The 19,167-nt window shown below is 44.6% G+C and overlaps 2 gene segments (V, D, J or C); both read left to right on the plus strand.

The window, feature by feature from the left end:
* Window positions 1-5,188: 5,188 nt before the first annotated feature.
* Window positions 5,189-7,236, plus strand: LOC132489282 (immunoglobulin heavy variable 4-38-2-like). The segment is given in 3 exon segments: window positions 5,189-5,261; window positions 5,346-5,669; window positions 7,088-7,236. Coding segments are annotated over 3 exon segments (540 nt in total).
* A 5,163-nt stretch (window positions 7,237-12,399) lies between these two features.
* LOC132487771 (Ig mu chain C region secreted form-like) overlaps window positions 12,400-19,167 on the plus strand; it is a 78,423-nt gene continuing 71,655 nt past the window's right edge. The window contains 2 exon segments of the C gene segment in view: window positions 12,400-12,445; window positions 12,550-12,862. Coding sequence covers window positions 12,400-12,445; window positions 12,550-12,862 — 359 coding nt within the window.

The following is a 19,167-nucleotide window of genomic DNA, read 5'->3' on the forward strand; positions in this document are numbered from 1 at the left end:
GCTACCTCAAAATATGCCTCCAAGTGACTTAACAGAGAGCCAGTGCAGAGGGACATTGTGACCTTCCTCCCTGTAACCCTGAAGCAAGAAATAAACCTTCCATGTGAAAGATGCTTTCCCTGTACCTGGAGGTGGAAATGAAATGGTCCTTTACCCCGTGCCTTCTGTCTGCCTTTTTTCTGTGCAAAAAATTTAGCCTAAGAGTAAGTTCAATCAGAGAAGTGAGAAAATTTAGAAAGAAATGAAAACTGCAACAAAAAATAATAATAGTTTAGTCATTAAGCAAATCAAGGACCTTTAGTTCCTCCTCAAGGGCTATAGATAATATTCTTGTCCATGGCCCGTGAGCTGTCTTGTAGATACGGAAACTCTCACCAGGAGGAAGAAGTTAACTGCATAATGACCAGACTGTAGCCGTGACATAAGCTGCCACAATTCCAAGAACTGGCCTCAAAGAAATGGGAACAAACCGACCCTGGAATTGAAGATAAACTCTACTTAAAACAATCAAGATGAGGCTGATCACACCACCACGTGACCAATTTCAAGGTGACTGCCAGAGTTGACTGTTGTTTCTGCCTGTGGCCCCCTCCTTCCGACTATAAAAGCCCTTTCCCACAGATTCTCAGTGCAGGGTGGCCTTTGGAGAGAAGTCTGTCCCCCACCCCCGGGTGCAGGCAGCCAAAATAAAGCAAACTTTCCTTTCTACCAACGCTGCCTTTTCATTGGCTTCTCAGCACCGAGCAGCCGGACCCTGCTTTCCATTGCAGACGGTTGTCACCAGGGATGGGGAATTCACGCCTGGAAGTCTCTATGAACAAACCTTGTTCCTTCTGTAATGACTATGCCAGCCCAAACCCTGCTTACGTTCTTCACTAATTGAGCACCAAAACCATATGTTTCCTCCTTCTACCAATTCTTCACAAATATTGGATCTTTGTCTAAAAGTATGAAATCTGCCTGCTTTGCTCACTTCTGGGTCCATTTCTATGGCACGTCCATGCCTATGGTTAAAAGTTTTTCTTTTCTCCTGTTAATCTGTCTTTGTTAGTTTTATTATCAGTCCAGCCTCAGGAACTCAGGAGGGGCAGGGGAGGAGATTTCCCTCCTGACAAATCCAAGGTGTCTTCTCTTCAGCCTCATTCTGGACAACCTCTTAGGAACCACTGTCCTCACAGGCCAGTTTCACAGTCCTGACATCACCTTGCCACTTGTGTTCTTCTGGCATCTCTTTTCTTCATTTCCATCTCACCCTTCAATATTTCTTCCAAATCAGTGTGATATTTCAGTGTCCATTGCCTGGATGTACAGGGTTTATTAGTCATTCCCTATGAAAGGACATTTTGGTCCTTTCCAAATTGTTGCAAATATGAATAAAGCTAAGTAAGCATCGTGTGCAGGGTTTTCTCTGGACTAAAATTTTATTCTCTTTCAGATACATACAAAGGAGCACTATTGCTGAAATGTTGATAGGCATATGTTTACTTTCACAAGAAGCCCCCAAAATGTCTCCCAAGGTGCATCCCGCTCTGCATCCCCACCAGCTGTGAATGGACCCCCTGCTGCTTCACATCCTCCAGGTGTTTAAGGTTCTCAGAGTCCTGATCTGATCCACTCTTGTAAGTTTGCAGGGATATGTCCTTGTTCTGACTGGCATTTCCCTGTGACATATGTTCTCCCATAGCCTTCTTTGCAAACTCTTTTTCTTTTTGGTCAGGTGTCTGTTAGGATTTTAGCCCATTTGTTAATCCTTTTGTTTCTTTCTTATTGTTCAGTTTAAGATTTTGTGATACATATTAGATAACAATCAGATATACTAGATATGTCTTCTGCAAATATTTTCTGGCAAACTCTACCTTTCCTCTGGGTAAATATTAAATGTACTTTTTTTTTTGGTTCTCCATTATTAGTTTTTATGTTTCTATTACAATGAAAAGTGAAGTTAAACTTTTACTTCCTAAGCCATGGGAACTTCTTGTGGGAACATGTCACAGTACACTCAAAGGCCTCTTTCAGATACTACAAGGACAGAATGGGTAAACAGAGGAGGGACTTCTTCAGAGATGCTCTTCTGGAAAAATAGAAATGTACCAACATACCCTCCTTCCTGTCTTGCTGGTGAGAACTCTGCTGCGTGTCCACAGAGACACAGATCCTTGATGAGAGTGTAAGATTTCATCAGATAGAATGACTGTTTCCTAACAATAAATTTTACCCATGATGGATCTGAGTTTATGAATGATTGTTACTTGAATGATTCAATGGATTTAGCAATGGTTGAAAACAAAATCAATACCTGGAATTGTTATTATTAATTTTAATTTAGGTTGCCCCAGAGAAGAGTTTGACAATTACAATTTCAGTAACACATTTCCATAATTTTGACTTATACCTCTTAAAATTTAGATACCACGTTGTTTCACAATAAAGGTTTCATCTACATCCCTCACATTTGAAACTGGATTCCAAGTGGACCTAGAAGATGAAATGTGAGGACAGCGAATCTCTACATTCAGTAACATCTCAGGCAACAAATCTAATATCACACGAGGACACTGCTGATTTCCAAGTATAGTTCCTGCTTCTTCTTTGCTCAATGATTCCAACAAAGATACAAAATGACCTAAACCATCTGGTCACATGTTCCTGAAGTCCACACCTCATTCTGAGCTTATGCTCTCACGATTTTATAAGGGAAACACAGAGACCTTCAGAAGGCCCTGTCCACGTGGTCACCATGAAGCCACCAACATCAGTCCTTCTCCTTCTCATCACAATGGTCAGGCCCTCTTGCTGTGACCATTTCTGGTAACCTGCAAAGCAATATGACTTAAATCTCACCCCTTCTTTTTTCCATCACCCATTGGTCATCTCTAATGGATATTCCCTCCAGCATTATAATATGATCTAGTCTCCAGACATAATTAACTCCAATTAGCTCCACAAAGGAAAAATAACTTTCTTTTAGTCCTGGTGACCTAACACATTTTCCTAGGGTTAAATAGACCCGAACAACACATCCCCAACCACTGAAACATAAAGACACTTGTTATATGTCCTTCTACGTTAACATGGATTTGGATGGATCTCCTCTAATCCTCCAGCTCAAGAAAGGCAGGTCAGATGCTGGGGCATCTGTACACATGCAGGCCCTTCTCCCACCTGGTGAATAACGGGCTCAGCTGGTTCTAGGTTTTAGATGCCATCCTTCCACTCATCTATTCCACAGCGTATCACCTCAATTTTCATGTCCTGACAACAGGGTCCAGACTTATCCTGTGATTCTTCCCCATATTACTTAGGTTGGCTCTCCTATTATCGTTATTGAAGCAGGCAGAACCTTTTTTTTTTTTTTTTTTTTTTGCGGTACGCGGGCCTCTCACTGTTGTGGCCTCTCCTATTGCGGAGCACAGGCTCCGGACACGCAGGCTCAGCAGTCATGGCTCATGGGCCCAGCCGCTCCGCGGCATGTGGGATCCTCCTGGACCAGGGCACAAACACCTGCATCGGCAGGCGGACTCTCAACCACTGCGCCAACAGGGAAACCCCAGGCAGATTCTTTTGTATTTAATTTACTCTGCAAATATTATTGGAAAAGCTAGAAGAAGTATCGTACTCTGTTCATGAAATACTATGGAGTAAACATCTTCTCATAGACAGCAGGCTCGACATCAGTCAGTGTACAGGTGAGATCCCTGTGCTGAGGGAGAGCTGACCTGCCCCAGACCCACAGGTGTGACCTCTCAGGGTAGGAGTGGAGCCAGTGCTATATGTACAGGGTGTCAGTCAGAGATGGGGACTCACATGGGTCTTTCTGGTTCCCAGGAGAGATAACACCACTGATGACACTGATGTCAACGTCCAACACCCCTGGCAAACCCACTAAATTTCAGACTCACCATTACCACCGTGATCCCCAATTTACACCCTTGCAGATGGAAACGCAGATGGTGAGGCCACATCCTCAGTGTCCACAGCGAGATGGGATGGAGCTGTGTTCTGCTCTCCAGCACCATTTACTTATATGACCTCAGGCACAGTCCCAGGACTCAGTGACCCAGGGACTCGGGAAATCTGCTCTCAGGTGGACTTTGCAAGGGAACCTGCTTCCTGAAGTGGGGGCTTTCCTCTGACCATGACACCCTCATATTCTGCAAGTCATTCGCCGTGAAGGTTTACTTCCAAGAATCATGCATGTTCTCTCACCCAGTGCAGTGAGAACTGTGTTCCCTGACCTCCAATGTCACTGGCTGTGACAGAGTTAGATATGAACACTTCTAGAAGGAGTGAGTCTGTGCCCTGTGACCAGGTCACCTGCCCAGCATGTTGGAGTCCTGAGGAGCTTCCAGGACCTGTCAGTTCTTAGACCTTTCTAGCCCTGGTCATTCCTCAATGTCCACCCACAAGGAAGGAGCCCTGAAGCTCACGGTGTTCCTGCAGACACTCAGTTGTGCACAGGAAAAAGGCAGGGCAGGCTACTGGCCACGTCAGCAGTGCTGGGAACCATGAGCATCTCAGCAAGAATGACTACCTTGTCCACAAAATACATGGTGTGGTTTGTTGTTACGAATAAATGCACCTCCAGAGCAACTCTTGATAATATTTAAACTGTTTCAGGTGAAGAAATGTTCACCCAAGTTAAGGGAAACACAAAGGCCATTGTGAATTATGATAAACATTAACTTTTACCTCACTCTGTCTGAATTCAATGTGATTATTACATGTATGGTTTGTCTCAAATATTTGCGCATCCAGAAAATAAACATGAGGTAATGCAGAAAGGAAAAAACAAGAGTCTGTGTCTGACAACTTGGAGGACCCTGAATGTTTGATGGGTATTTATGTGAAATATACACATCCATGGGATTGAAATCTATTCCCCAAATCTGCCATTAATCCTTGAGCACAGCTGATTTCCTGACTAGCCCTTCAGCATCAATTCATTCCTGGACAAAGTGTCCCCAAGGCATAGGGTGGGGGACCCCAGGTGGAGCCTCAGTTTTCTGAGGGCACAGTCAGCACACTCCTCACAGAGGAAGCCCCAGGTACTGGAACCTCCCTTCAGTACTTTCTGCTATTTATAAAAAGGTCCCTCCTATATGCAAATATCCCCTTAGTCCACAAGGTAAAAACAAAGTACCTGTTCACTTAAATTCGGGTTTCTCCTCATGCTTGAAGAGATTTTCTGGGCTTCATGAATCTCATCTGCAAGAAGATGAATCCACTGTGGTTCCTCCTCTTCCTGGTGTCAGCTCCCAGAGGTGAGTGTCTCGGGGATTCAGACATGAACACATGGGGAAGCTGCATCTGAGCCCATGAGTCACCGTGGTTCTCTCTGTCCACAGGTGTCCTGTCCCAGGTGCAGCTGCAGGAGTCGGGACCCAGCCTGGTGAAGCCCTCACAGACCCTCTCCCTCACCTGCACTGTCTCTGGATTCTCATTAAGCAGCTATGCTGTATCCTGGGTCCGACAGGCTCCAGGAAAGGGGCTGGAGTCGGTTGGTGTAATTAGCAGTGGTGGAAGTGCATATTATAACCCAACTCTTAAGTCCCGGCTCAGCATCACCAGGGACACGTCCAAGAGCCAAGTCTATTTATCCCTGAGCAGCCTGACAACTGAAGACACAGCCGTGTATTACTGTGCAAGAGACACAGTGAGGGGAAGTCAGTGTGAGCCCAGACACAAACCTCCTTCACGGAGGCCCGTCACCACCAGGGGGTGCGCAGGACCCACCAAGTACAGGGCTGAGGACTGGGGCAGGTGCAGAAAGGGGCTGGGAGGGAATTCTTGTTAGAACCTGTGCTTTCCTCTTCCTGCCCAGGACCTCCACCAGAGACCCTGTTCTGTATCCTAATGTTTCATTGTGGATTATGAAGTGTCTAGAAAATATACATGAGAGATCAGCTTCATTCAGGCATGATTATATGGCCATGGGTGGTGGAAAGGATACTCATGTTTCCAATATACAGCTCATCCAAAATCTGAAGACAGAACTCACTGCTGCATATGGGATGCAACCTTGGCAACTTGGCTTAATTCCAAATACAGCCTGGCAAGTGGGGGTTTATGGCCAAGAAGAGGGTGGGTTGGAGCGGAGTGGAAATTATTCAGAGAGGAAATACAGGCTAAGGGGATTCTGGTTACATAAACTCAAAAGTATTCTTCCTAAAGGGAGACCTGGGTGATCAGATACCGTGTGGGTGATTGGAAGTTTGACGGCTTTGATCAAATACTGCGGGTGATCACACTTCAAGGGTGGGGGATTCTCATGATTCTCACTCAGCAGGGCTCTTGACAAAACCTGGCCATGCAAATACAAACACAGAAGCCCACAGGTCAAGACTACTTGAAAAGAGAATCACAAGGAGTCTGTTGGCTAAGGGGTGGTCAAGGGTCTTTGTCACACTTAAGAAGAGTAATAATAGACAGTAGAACAGACAAGTGACCCAAGGATGCACACAGACACACAGAGAAGAGACCATCTGAGGATTGAGTGAGAAGAGGTCCATCTGCAAGCAAAGGAGAAAGGCATGAGAAGGACCCAAACCTGCTGACACCATGACCTTAGACTTCTAGGCTCCAGGCCTGAGAGGAATCCATGTCTGTTGCTTAATCCACCCAGTCTCTTATTCTGTAATGGCCACACTAGCCAACTAATACACCTATAATATAGACACAGATAGACATATATGGAAATGTAAGTATCATATTGGAAAAGTAACATCACGCATTCTTCAGAGGTGACATGAAGCTGTGTCCACCCTCGACCTCAGCCAGCACCCTCCTCCAGAGCCCTAGAGAAGGACCAGCCATCACCATCTTTATATGGAAACACGCTTCCCATCTGCACATCACACCCAGGCTCAAGAGGAAAACACAGCACCTGTGCTGTGCAGAGTCAGGGTTCTCATCTTCACTGACATAACTCTCTGAAAGTCAAAGCATTAACCAAAATGAACATGAAAATCTTCTGGTCATTCCTCCTCTTGCTGGCATCCCTCAGCTGTGAGCATCTCCTGGGTCTGAGGAAGGTGTAGTTATGGGGTGACATCTGTGAAGTGGGTGCCTCATTCCTTTTCCTCCCCAGGTGTCCTGTCCCAGGTGGTGGTGCAAGTGTTGGGCCCAGGACTATTGAAGATCTTCTACCTCACCGGACCTATTTCTGGATTCTCCATCATAAACAGTGCTGACTGCTGGGACTGGATCCCTCAGCCCCCAGGGAAAGGGCTGGAGTGACCAGGCTGCTTTGGTTCTGGGAATAGCACAGCATAAAAGATGTCTCTCCAAAAATGACTCTCCACCTCCAGAGACAGCTCACAGATTCAATTTTCCCTGCAGCTCAGCTCCGTGATGACCTAGGACACAGCCCTGTGTTATTGCCCCAGGAGGCCCAGTGAGAAGTCTGGGTGAGTCCAGACACGACCCTCCCTGCAGGGGCCGCTCCAACCACCAGGCGGCGCGCGGGGTCATCAGGAAACAAGAGGACCAATTTCAGGGCTGGAGCAGAGATTGTCATGGAGGGGTTTTCTCTCAGAAGCTGTGGTTTCTCCACTGGATCATTGCCGCCCTTGGAAGCCTCATCCACAATGATTCCAGAGAACTTTCTTATTTCTAGATTTGAGACTTTTTCATAGAGTCAGGCTTGTCTGTCTTTCCCCATTTGGGAAAGCCATTTGGAAGAGCCGCACAGAAATATTTCCTCATGAGACCTTTATGTGAAGATTAGGTCACTACTTTCTGTTCTTAGTTGTCAAGTTTTTAATCGTTTAATGACATCAGTAATTTTTACTGTTGAACTTTAAATCTGCTTTCCACCATCAGATGGGTTTCCAATTCCTCTCCTCCTGAAAATCTCTCCAGTCCTGTCTGATGCAATGCCTTTCACTTGAATAGTATGAGTCATATTTATATTCAGAAATTGATGTCCATAAAGCACTGCAGTCATTTTCTCCTCAGAGGACGTTTTGAAATGTCGGGACACAGGTTGGGCTGTAACACGTGGGCTGTGTTTCCTGTACCTTCTTATCTAGTGTGGAGATTGAAAATAGATAATTAGATAAAATAGAGAGATAGATAAAAGGGAACAGAAACAGGTTTATCCTAATCGTATGGAAAATAACCATAAAAACTGACTACATAACCCAGTTTTAGGGAGTGGTAAGGGCTCGAAGGTGTAAAGATGATACAAGCACCCGTATGAAGTTATCTGTATAAACATAAATATTCAAACAATTTTTGTAAATACTTTTCTAGCTCTCTCCTCAATCCCATGGTGAGTGTCTGGTTTTCTCTCTAAGGAACCGACAAATATATTCCAATTGGCTGCCATTGGCATTCCCTCAGGCAAGCGGATGAGGGGCCTTTTGCTCTACATCATCCCCAGTATGTGAATTTCTTATTATTTTGTGCTTTAACTGTTGTAATAAGTGAGTAGCAGTGTCTCATCATCGTGTTATTTTATGTTTCCTTAATGAAGAATCTTGTTAAAACCCTTTATCTCTTCTCTGTGGAAGGACCTTCAGATCACTGGCACAGAGCTCATTATTTTCATGTTTTGTTGCTGTTGTTGAGCTGTGAATTTGCTGTATATTCATGGTACACGTCCTGTATAAATATGATACTAGAAAGCACATTCTCCAAGTCTGTGCTTTCATTCCCTTATCAGTGAAGTTATTGTTGCTGTTGCTGTCGTTGTTTTCAGGACAGAATTTTTAATGGATACAGAAAAATTCCACATTTATTTTATGAATGATGTTTGGGATATTATACCTAAACATTCAACATGTAACTCAAGGACACCCATGATTTCTACCACGTCCTTACGCCAGGCCACATTCAGGGATGGAGGGTTAAGTGCACCTTCTTGAAGGTGCGATGACCATGATGAGATACCTGAAGTTATTCTTTAAGGGAGATTTATCCTACCTTCCCCATTAGATATATTTACTCAATCTCTTTATATAAGTATGAGTCAAGATATTTGTTTCATACCTTGTGTTAAGGTTATATACTAAGGCATTTTCTTTGCTTCTGTAATTGTTACCGCTGGTCAGCCATGAGGAACTATTTCAGATTGTCTCCTGTATCCTCTTTACAGGCCCCCATCCATTTGTGTGAACACTACCTTACTTTCTAGTGCTACAAGAAACTCCAGCATAATCATACGTATTCTCTTCTGTGGCTCTGGAATTAGCCATTCATCAGATGAGCTCTGGAACCTTTTCTGGAGAATAGTATTAGCAACCAGAAGAGTGGGTATTAGGATACTAATGCTGGTGTCCTGTCTACTGGGGGCATTGCGTCTAGACCCTATAAGCTAACAGAACTTGGAAAAATATCTGTGTGCACTAACCCACTTATACACACGTTTGCAACTATCTCTGTATCTCACCTTCTGACCTGTATTAGGTAAGTGTGAGATAATTCTTACATCTCCGATCCTAGTGCAATATCTCATGGAAAAATCCAGCCTTTCCCCCTTGCTTGTCTGTTACTTTCCATCCAACAGTGAGAAGCTTGGCTCCACAGATGCCATCCAGATACTAATTGTTCAATTCCACATGCACAGTAGTAACAGAATGCTTAGCCTGACTCCTGATGGAAATACCGTTACCCACCAGGCTCTGGTGCTTACGTGCAGTGGCTTAGAACTTCGCCTTCAGACTCCACTCATTTCCAAAGTCATTTAGGTCAAGACCTATTTTCCCACCTTCTTCAGACATGCTAATTCATAGATTCACTATAATATTAGGTATCATCTATACAGTGTGCATCGTTCCATGTTTGAGTCTCTGAATTATATATGACATTTATATTTATATTCAAAAAGATTCTCCTATTACTTTATATAGTTTGACAAGTCCATAGTGCAATGTTTCTACCACTGCAATTTCATAGAGAAGAATTTCACTATCCTTAAATATTGTCCATGTTTCACTTATCAAACACTGTCTCCCCAGTTCCGGCTAAATGCTCATCTGTTGCTTTATATATAGACTTGCCTTTCCCAAATGTGAAATAGGTGAAATTGAACGTGTTCAGACTGATTTTTTAATTAGCAATATGCATTTAGGATTCCCTCATGTCCTTTCATGGTATACTTATTTAATATTTAAATTGCTGAATACATTTCCACAGCATGGATACATCACGCATTGTTTATCTACTAATTTATGGAGGAAGGTATTTGTTGCTTCCATTTGTTCTCAGCTGTAAATGAAGAGACCACAATAATTCATGGGCAGTCTAGGATGCAGCTCTAAGTTTCAAGTCAGTTGTGTAAATATTAGGAGCATGACTTCTGGGATCTTTTATTAAGCTCTGTCTAGGTGTGTAAGTGACTGCCCTGACGAATGGCACTGATGCAGGGACCACTCAACTGTCCCAATCATAGTGCTGAAAGGAAGTCAGAGCCCAAGCAATGTCCACACGAGGTGGACACAAGGCCCAGCCCTCAGACCTGGCTGAGCCCCACTCCTGCAGTCAGGGTCACCCTCGCTTACACGTGAGTGTGCATCACAGGAGCAGGTCCTGGAGCTGAACTTGAGCCTCTCACAGTGACCCTGCATGGGGCAGGGTGGGCTTCCCATCCAGGCCCTCCCAAGCAAAGATGGTAAACAAAATAAAGAGCTGCTGTCAGTGTAAACTGTCAGGGTTTGTGGCAGGGTTGTGTGTATCAGGCAACACGTGGAACATTCATGTTCATTTCTGTGTGCGATCCTATTGCACCATTTCATATGTGGTCAATATATGGCACAGTGGGACTGGATGAGGGGACAAAGGTCACACTGTAAGTGGAGATGCTATGAAACAGTGCAGATCCACGTTCCGAGACAAGGTCCTCCTCCCCATGATACAGGAGGACCTAAGAGCTCAGGCAGAAATCCTGGGCTGTCCCAGATAGGAAGACACACCTGTGTGAATAGAGAGGTAACACCATCTGACTCACACTTTAGCAGGACCACGCTGACACTGGTGAGATAGTTAGGAGACACTGGGACACTAATACACCCTAACCACACTCGACCTCAAGGCATCCATTCCTAGTTTAATCTTGTAGTAGTTTTTATTCCATTCTGCAGCCTAAGTCAGGATTAATTCTTATTCTTTGTTATTCTCTGAGCATTTGTCTCTCTCCAAGATTTAAATTTGTTGCTGTCTTAGCTCTATAATTATCTGATATATTGGTGAGATTTTGATAATGTGCAACTTGTTCCATTTTGAGGTTGTTTTAAGAACTTTCAATAAGAAGCATTTTCTCAGATTCTCATCTCTCTACATCTCCAAGACGAGTATCAGCTTTATTGTAACACCCAGAAACTGGAAACAATTCCAATATCACACATCACCTTAATAAATAAGCCAATCATGCTATGATCATTCTTTAAATGCAACCTGTTATTAAAACCAAGGATTCCTGATACACACAAAAATATGAGAGTATTCACAACTACTGTGCTGACTAAAATAACACATAACAATAAAACTACATATAATATGATCCCACTTTTATAAATTCTAGAAAATGGAAAGTAACCTGACATAACAAGGGAAGATCAATGGTTCTGTGGGGACAGGATGGAAGATAAGAAGGGACAGGAAGGAGGAAACCCAGAAACTAGTGGAAATAATGAGAGGAATTGATTCGTTCTCTCCTGGTAATGCTGATGCCTCCGTCAGTATTTATCAGAGTGTTCATTCTGAGTGTGTGCGCTTTCTTATACGTCAAGAACCTCATTAAAGTAATTACAAATAAAGAAATGCATGACTTGGGAGGGAAGGGGTGAAGGGAAGATACTGAAACATAAGAGACTCTTGAACCCTGACCCCCACCATATATTTTACGTAAACACGGGAAGAGAGCAACGTCATCATGACCTCATTCCAGGAGGGGGATCTGCAAACCTCACCCGGCAGGTCCAACCCTGTCATGGGATAGGTCCAAGGGAGCAGCCTGGCGAGGGCTCAGGTGCAGATGCCGGATCTCACGGTCACCCCCTGTGTCTCCTTGGACACTCCACACACGTCCATTCCTCTGGGTGTAGTTTACACCTCTAATATGAGGGTAACAATGACAGTGACATCACAGGATGTGTGTGCATATGTAAAATGACATATGGGTCCTAAGTGTTGACTCTGGAAAATTCACACAATGAAAGTTATATTTCCCAAATGCTATCAACAACACAAAATCCAAGACTCTCACACCTGCTCTGAGACCCTGCCCTTTCTGAGGACATTCAATGACATAGCCTCTTATATACTATGAGGCCATGCAAATAGGGTCCTTCCTCTGCTGATATAAAGCAGCCCCAGCCCTGACCCTGCAGCTCTGGGAGAGGAGCTCCAGCCCGGGATTCCCACGTGCTCCAACTCGGGGTTCAGGACACAACACTCACCATGGACTTTGGGCTGAGCTGGGTTGTCCTTGTGGCCATTTTACAAGGTAATTTATGGAGATCAAGAGATACTGAGGATGTGAGTGGATATGAGTGAGGGAATCCGTGGCTGTGTGACAGTCTCCTGACCAGGATGTCTCTGTGTTTGCAGGTGTCCAGTGTGAGGTGCAGCTGGTGGAGTCTGGGGGAGGCTTGGTGCAGCCAGGGAGGTCTCTGCGACTCTCCTGTGCAGCCTCTGGATTTACTTTTGATGATTATGCCATGAGCTGGGTCCGCCAGGCTCCAGGGAAAGGACTGCAGTGGGTGTCACTTATTAATTGGAGTGGTGGTTACACATACTATGCAGACTCTGTGAAGGGCCGATTCACCATCTCCAGAGACAACTCCAAGAACACGCTGTATCTGCAAATGAACAGCCTGAGATCTGAGGACACGGCCGTGTATTACTGTGCAAAAGATACACAGTGAGGGGAAGTCAGTATGAGCCCAGACACAAACCTCCCTGCAGGGAGACAGGAGGGGGCATGCAGGGGGCACTCAGGACACACAAGTGTGTGTCTCAGCCCCAGGAGCAGGTGCAGATGGTAGTTAAGGGCTGCTTTCCTCTAAGGCTCTGGGGTTTCCTCTCCATACAGCAGTTTTCCCTGGGGAACCTCTCTGTACTCATCCATGGTTCCTTACTTACACATTCAGTCTCTGAATTAGAAAGACTTTTCGAAATAGAGGAAAAGCTGTCATTTATGAAAGGCAGAGACGCAAAGTTAGATTTTCCAGTTTTCCCTTGTCTAAATCTTTTCTAAATTGACCGGTTTCAAAACTATCCCAGAGGATGTATAAAGAGTTGAAAATATCCTTCCTCACTGTGAAATCTCAGCCCTGCCCTACTGATAGACCAGCTGTCCCTGCCAGGATGCTGGCTCTTGACTTGCCTGCTAATCTCCTGCTTGAGAAGCATAAATGAGCTGAGCAGCCCCGGATCCTCAGTGGGTCGCTGGGAATGATGCCAGTTAGAGGGGACGTGGGTGGGGGTGTTTCTACGTGTGCTCCTTGCTTCCAAGCCCAGTAGAATCCCTATACACTTAGGTAATGCCTGCATCCTGTTCTGCTGTGCAGTTTATTTTATGTCAAGTATTCATCACCAAAGCTATTACCAATAGACACATATGTAGTTGGTAGGGAAGGTTTATAGTCAGGTGGATAATAACGTGAATCTTCAGAAGCTGCTGACAACAAATCTCGTTTCTTAACCAGGGAATCTTAGATTAACACTAAAATGCAGGAAAGCCACACAGGTTCTCATTCCACGAAGAGTCCTGCAGCCTCACAGGCAGGCCCCCCTCTGTCCAGGAACCTTTGCAGGGGCGGCCAGGTCCAGGTGGAGAAGCCCAGGCCTCGACAGGACGTCTCACTGTGTCCTGATGTGTGCCCTCCAGCACATCACCTGCCAATTCCAGGCTGCAGTTCAGCTTCAATCTGTAAGATTCAAGTCAACCGATACCTACATCACATGCTTGTTGTGCATATGTAGAAACAAAATAATAAAAGAGGCCCTTAGTGTTGGGGCCCAGGGTAGGCAACCCCAAAATATCCCTCCAAGTGACTTAACAGAGAGCCAGTGCAGAGGGACATTGTGACCTTCCTCCCTGTAACCCTGAAGAAAGAAATAAACCTTCCATGTGAAAGATGCTTTCCCTGTACCTGGAGGTGGAAATGAACTGGTCCTTTACCCCATGCCTTCTGTCTGCCTTTTTTCTGTGCAAAAAATTTCGCCTAAGAGTAAGTTTAATCAGAGAAGTGAGAAAATTTAGACAGGAATGAAAACTACAGCAAAAAATAATAATAGTTTAGTCATTAAGCAAATCAAGGCCCTTTAGTTCGTCCTCAAGGGCTATAGATAATATTCTTGTCCATGGTCCGTGAGCTGTCTTGTAGATACCGAAACTCCCACCAGGAGGAAGAAGTTAACTGCATGATGACCAGACTGCAGCCATGACATAAGCTGCCACAATTCCAAGAACTGGCCTCAAAGAAATGGGAACAAACCGACCCTGGACCTGAAGATAAACTCTACTTGAAACAATGAAAGATGAGGCTGATCAGACCACCACGTGACCAATTTCAAGATGACTGTCAGAGTTGACTCTGCTGTTTCTGCCTGTGGCCCCCTCCCTCCACCTATGAAAGCCCTTTCCCACAGATTCTCAGTGCGGGGTGGCCTTTGGAGAGAAGTCTGTCCCCCACCCCTGGGTGCAGGCGGCCAAAATAAAGCAAACTTTCCTTTCTACCAACGCTGCCTCTTCATTGGCTTCTCAGCACCGAGCAGCCGGACCCTGCTTTCCATTGCAGACGGTTGTCACCAGGGATGGGGAATTCACGCCTGGAAGTCTCTATGAACAAACCTTGTTCCTTCTGTAATGACTATGCCACCCCAAACCCTGCTTACGTTCTTCACTAATTGAGCGCCAAAACCATACGTTTCCTCCTTCTACCAATTCCTCGCAAATATTGGATCTTTGTCTAAAAGTATGAAAGCTGCCTGCTTTGCTCACTTCTGGGTCCATTTCTATGGCACGTCCATGCCTATGGTAAAATGTTTTTCTTTTCTCCTGTTAATCTGTCTTTGTTAGTTTTACTATCAGTCCAGCCTCAGGAACTCAGGAGGGGCAGAGGAGGAGATTTCCCTCCTGACAAATCCAAGGTATCTTCTCTTCAGCCTCACCCTGTACAACCTCTTAGGAACCGCAGTCCTCACGGGCCACTTTCACACTCCTGACATCACCTTGCCACTTGTGTTCTTCTGGCCTCTCTTTTCTTCATTTCCATCTCCCCCTTCAATATTTCTTCCAAATCGGTGTGACATTTCAGTGCCCATTGTCTGGATGTACAGGGTTTATTAGTCATTCCCTATGAAAGGACATTTTGGTCCTTTCCAAATTGTTGCAAATATGAATAAAGCTATGTAAGCATCGTGTGCAGGGTTTTCTCTGAAATAAAATCTTATTCTCTTTCAGATACATACAAAGGAGCACTATTGCTGAAATGTTGATAGGAGTATGTTTACTTTCACAAGAAGCCCCCAAAATGTCTCCCAAGGTGCATCCCGTTCTGCATCTCCACCAGCTGTGAATGGACCCCCTGCTGCTTCACATCCTCCAGGTGTTTAAGGTTCTCAGAGTCCTGATCTGATCCACTCTTGTAAGTTTGCAGGGATATGTCCTTGTTCTGATTGGCATTTCCCTGTGACATATGTTCTCCCATAGCCTTCTTTGCAAACTCTTTTTCTTTTTGGTCAGGTGTCTGTTAAGGATTTTAGCCTATTTTTTAATCATTTTGTTTCCTTCTTATTGTTGAGTTTAAGATTTTGTGGTACATATTAGATAACAATTAGATATACTAGATATGTCTTTTGCAAATATTTTCTGGCAAACTCTACCATGCCTCTGGGTAAATTTTAAACGTATTTTTTTTTGCTTCTCCATTATTAGTTTTTATGTTTCTATTACAATGAAAAGTGAAGTTAAACTTTCACTTCCTAAGCCATGGGAACTTCTTGTGGGAACATGTCACAGTACACTCAAAGGCCTCTTTCAGATACTACAAGGACGGAATGGGTAAACAGAGGGGGGACTTTTTCAGAGATGCTCTTCTGGACAAATAGAAATGTACCAACATACCCTCCTTCCTGCCTTGCTGGTGAGAACTGTGCTGCGTGTCCACAGAGACACAGATCCTTGATGAGAGAGTGAGATTTCATCAGATAGAATGACCGTTTCCTAACAATAAATTTTACCCGTGATGGATCTGAGTTTATGAATGATTGTAACTTGAATGATTCAATGGATTTAGCAATGGTTGAAAACAAAATCAATACCTTGTATTATTATTATTAATTTTAATTTAGGTTGCCCCAGAGAAGAGTTTGACAATTACAATTTCAGTAACACATTTCCATTACTTATACCTCTAAAAATTTAGATATCACGTTGTTTCATAATAAAGGTTTCATCTACATCCCTCACTTTTGAAACTGGATACCAAGTGGACCTAGAAGATGAAAAGTGAGGACAGCGAATCTCTCTACATTCAGTAACATCTCAGGCAACAAATCTAATATCACACGAGGGCACTGCTGATTTCCAAGTACAGTTCCCGCTTCTTCTTTTCTCAATGATTCCAACAAAGGTACAAAATGACCTAAACCATCTGGTCACATGTTCCTGACGTCCACAACTCATTCTGAGCTTATGCTCTCAAGATTTTATAAGGGAAAACACAGAGACCATCAGAAGGCCCTTTCCACGTGGTCACAATGAAGCCCACCAACATCAGTCCTTCTCCCTCCTAGCACAATTATCAGGCCCTCTTGCTGTGACCATCACTGGTAACCTGCAAAGCAATATGACTTAAATCTCACCCTTTTTTTTTCCATCACCCATTGGTCATCTCTAGTGGATGTTCCCTCCAGCATTATAATATGATCTAGTCTCCAGACATAATTAACTCCAATTAGCTCCACAAAGGAAAAATAACTTTCTTTTAGTCCTGGTGACCTAACACATTTTCCTAGGGTTAAATAGACCCGAACAACACATCCCCAACCACTGAAACATGAAGACACCTGTTATATGTCCTTCTACATTAACATGGATTTGGATGGATCTCCTCTAATCCACCCGCTCAAGAAAGGCAGGTCAGATGCTGGGGCATCTGTACACATGCAGGCCCTTCTCCCACCTGGTGAATAACGGGCTCATCTGGGTGTAGGTTTTAGATACCATCCTTCCACTCGTCTATTCCACAGAGTATCACCTCAATTTTCAGGTCCTGACAACAGAGTCCAGACTTATCCTGTGATTCTTCCCCATATTACTTTGGTTGGCTCTCCTATTATCGTTATTCAAGCAGGCAGATCCTTTTTTTTTTTTTTTTTTTTTTTTTTTTTTGCGGTACGCGGGCCTCTCACTGTTGTGGCCTCTCCCATTGCGGAGCACAGGCTCCGGACACGCAGGCTCAGCGGTCATGGCTCACGGGCCCAGCCGCTCCACGGCATGTGGGATCCTCCCGGACCAGGGCACGAACCCCTGCATCGGCAGGCGGACTCTCAACCACTGCGCCACCAGGGAAACCCCAGGCAGATTCTTTAGTATTTAATTTACTCTGCAAATATTATTGGTAAAGCTAGAAGAAGTATCGTACTCTGTTCATGAAATACTATGGAGTAAACATCTTCTCAGAGACAGCAGGCTCGACATCAGTCAGTGTACAGGTGACGTCACTGGGCTGAGGGAGAGCTGACCTGCCCCAGACCCACAGGTGTGACCTCTCAGGGCAGGAGTGGCGCCAGTGCTACATGTACAGGGTGTCAGTCAGAGATGGGGACTCACACTGGTCTTTCTGGTTCCCAGGAGAGGGGACATGACTGATGACAATGATGTCAATGTCCAACACCCCTGGCAAACCCTCTATAAATTTCAGACACACCATTACCACCGTGATCCCCAATTTACATCCTGGCAGATGGAAATGCAGATGGTGAGGCCACATCCTCAGTGTCCACAGCGAGATGGGATGGAGCTGGACTCTGCTCTCCAGCACCATTTACTTATATGACCTCAGGCACAGTTGCAAGACTCACTGACTCAGGGACTCAGGAAACCTGCGCTCAGGTGGACTTTTCAAGGGAACCTGCTTCCTGAGGTGGGGGCTTTCCTCTGACCATGACACTCTCATACTCTGCAAGCCATTCACAGTGAAGGTTTACTTCCAAGAATCATGCATGTTCTCTCACCCAGTGCAGTGGGAACTGTGTTCCTTGACCTCCAATGTCACTGGCTGTGACAGAGAGAGTTAGAAATGAACACTTCTAGAAGGAGTGAGTCTGTGCACTGTGACCAGGTCACCTGCTCAGCATGTTGGAGTCCTGAGGAGCTTCCAGGAGCTGTCAGTTCTTAGTCCTTGGTAGCCCTGGGGATTCCTCAATGTCAACCCGCAAGTAGGGAGCACTGAAGCTCACGGTGTTTCTGCAGACACTCACTTGTGCACAGGAAAAAGGCAGGTCAGGCTACTGGCCACGTCAGAAGTGCTGGGAACCATGAGCATCTCAGCAAGAATGACTACCTTGTCCACAAAATACACGGTGTGGTTACTTGCTATGAATAAATGCACCTGCAGAGCAACTCTTGATGATATTTAAACTGTTTCAGGTGAAGAAATGTTCACTCAAGTTAAGGGAAACACGAAGTCCGTTATGAATTATGATAAACATTAACTTTTACCTCACTCTGTCTGAATTCAATGTGATTATTACATGTATGGTTTGTCTCAAATATTTGCGCATCCAGAAAATAAACATGAGGTAATGCAGAAAGGAAAAAACAAGAGTCTGTGTCTGACATCTTGGAGGACCCTGAATGTTTGATGGGTATTTATGTGAAATATATACATCCATGGGATTAAAGTCTATTCCCCAAATCTGCCATTAATCCTTGAGCACAGCTGATTTCCTGACTAGCCCTTCAGCATCATTTCATTCCTGGACAAAGTGTCCCCAAGGCATAGGGAGGGGGACCCTAGGCGGAGCCTGAGTTCTCTGAGGGCACAGTCAGCACCCTCCTCACAGGGGGAGCCCCAGATAAAGAGACCTCCCTTCACTACTTTCTGCTTTTTATAAAAAGATCCCTCCCATATGCAAATATCCCCTTAGACCACAAGGTAAAAACAAAGTACCTGTTCACTTAAATTCAGGTTTCTCCTCATGCTTGAAGAGATT

Source organism: Mesoplodon densirostris, chromosome 4 (assembly GCF_025265405.1).
Source record: "Mesoplodon densirostris isolate mMesDen1 chromosome 4, mMesDen1 primary haplotype, whole genome shotgun sequence".
In the NCBI taxonomy this organism is placed as follows: domain Eukaryota; kingdom Metazoa; phylum Chordata; class Mammalia; order Artiodactyla; family Ziphiidae; genus Mesoplodon; species Mesoplodon densirostris.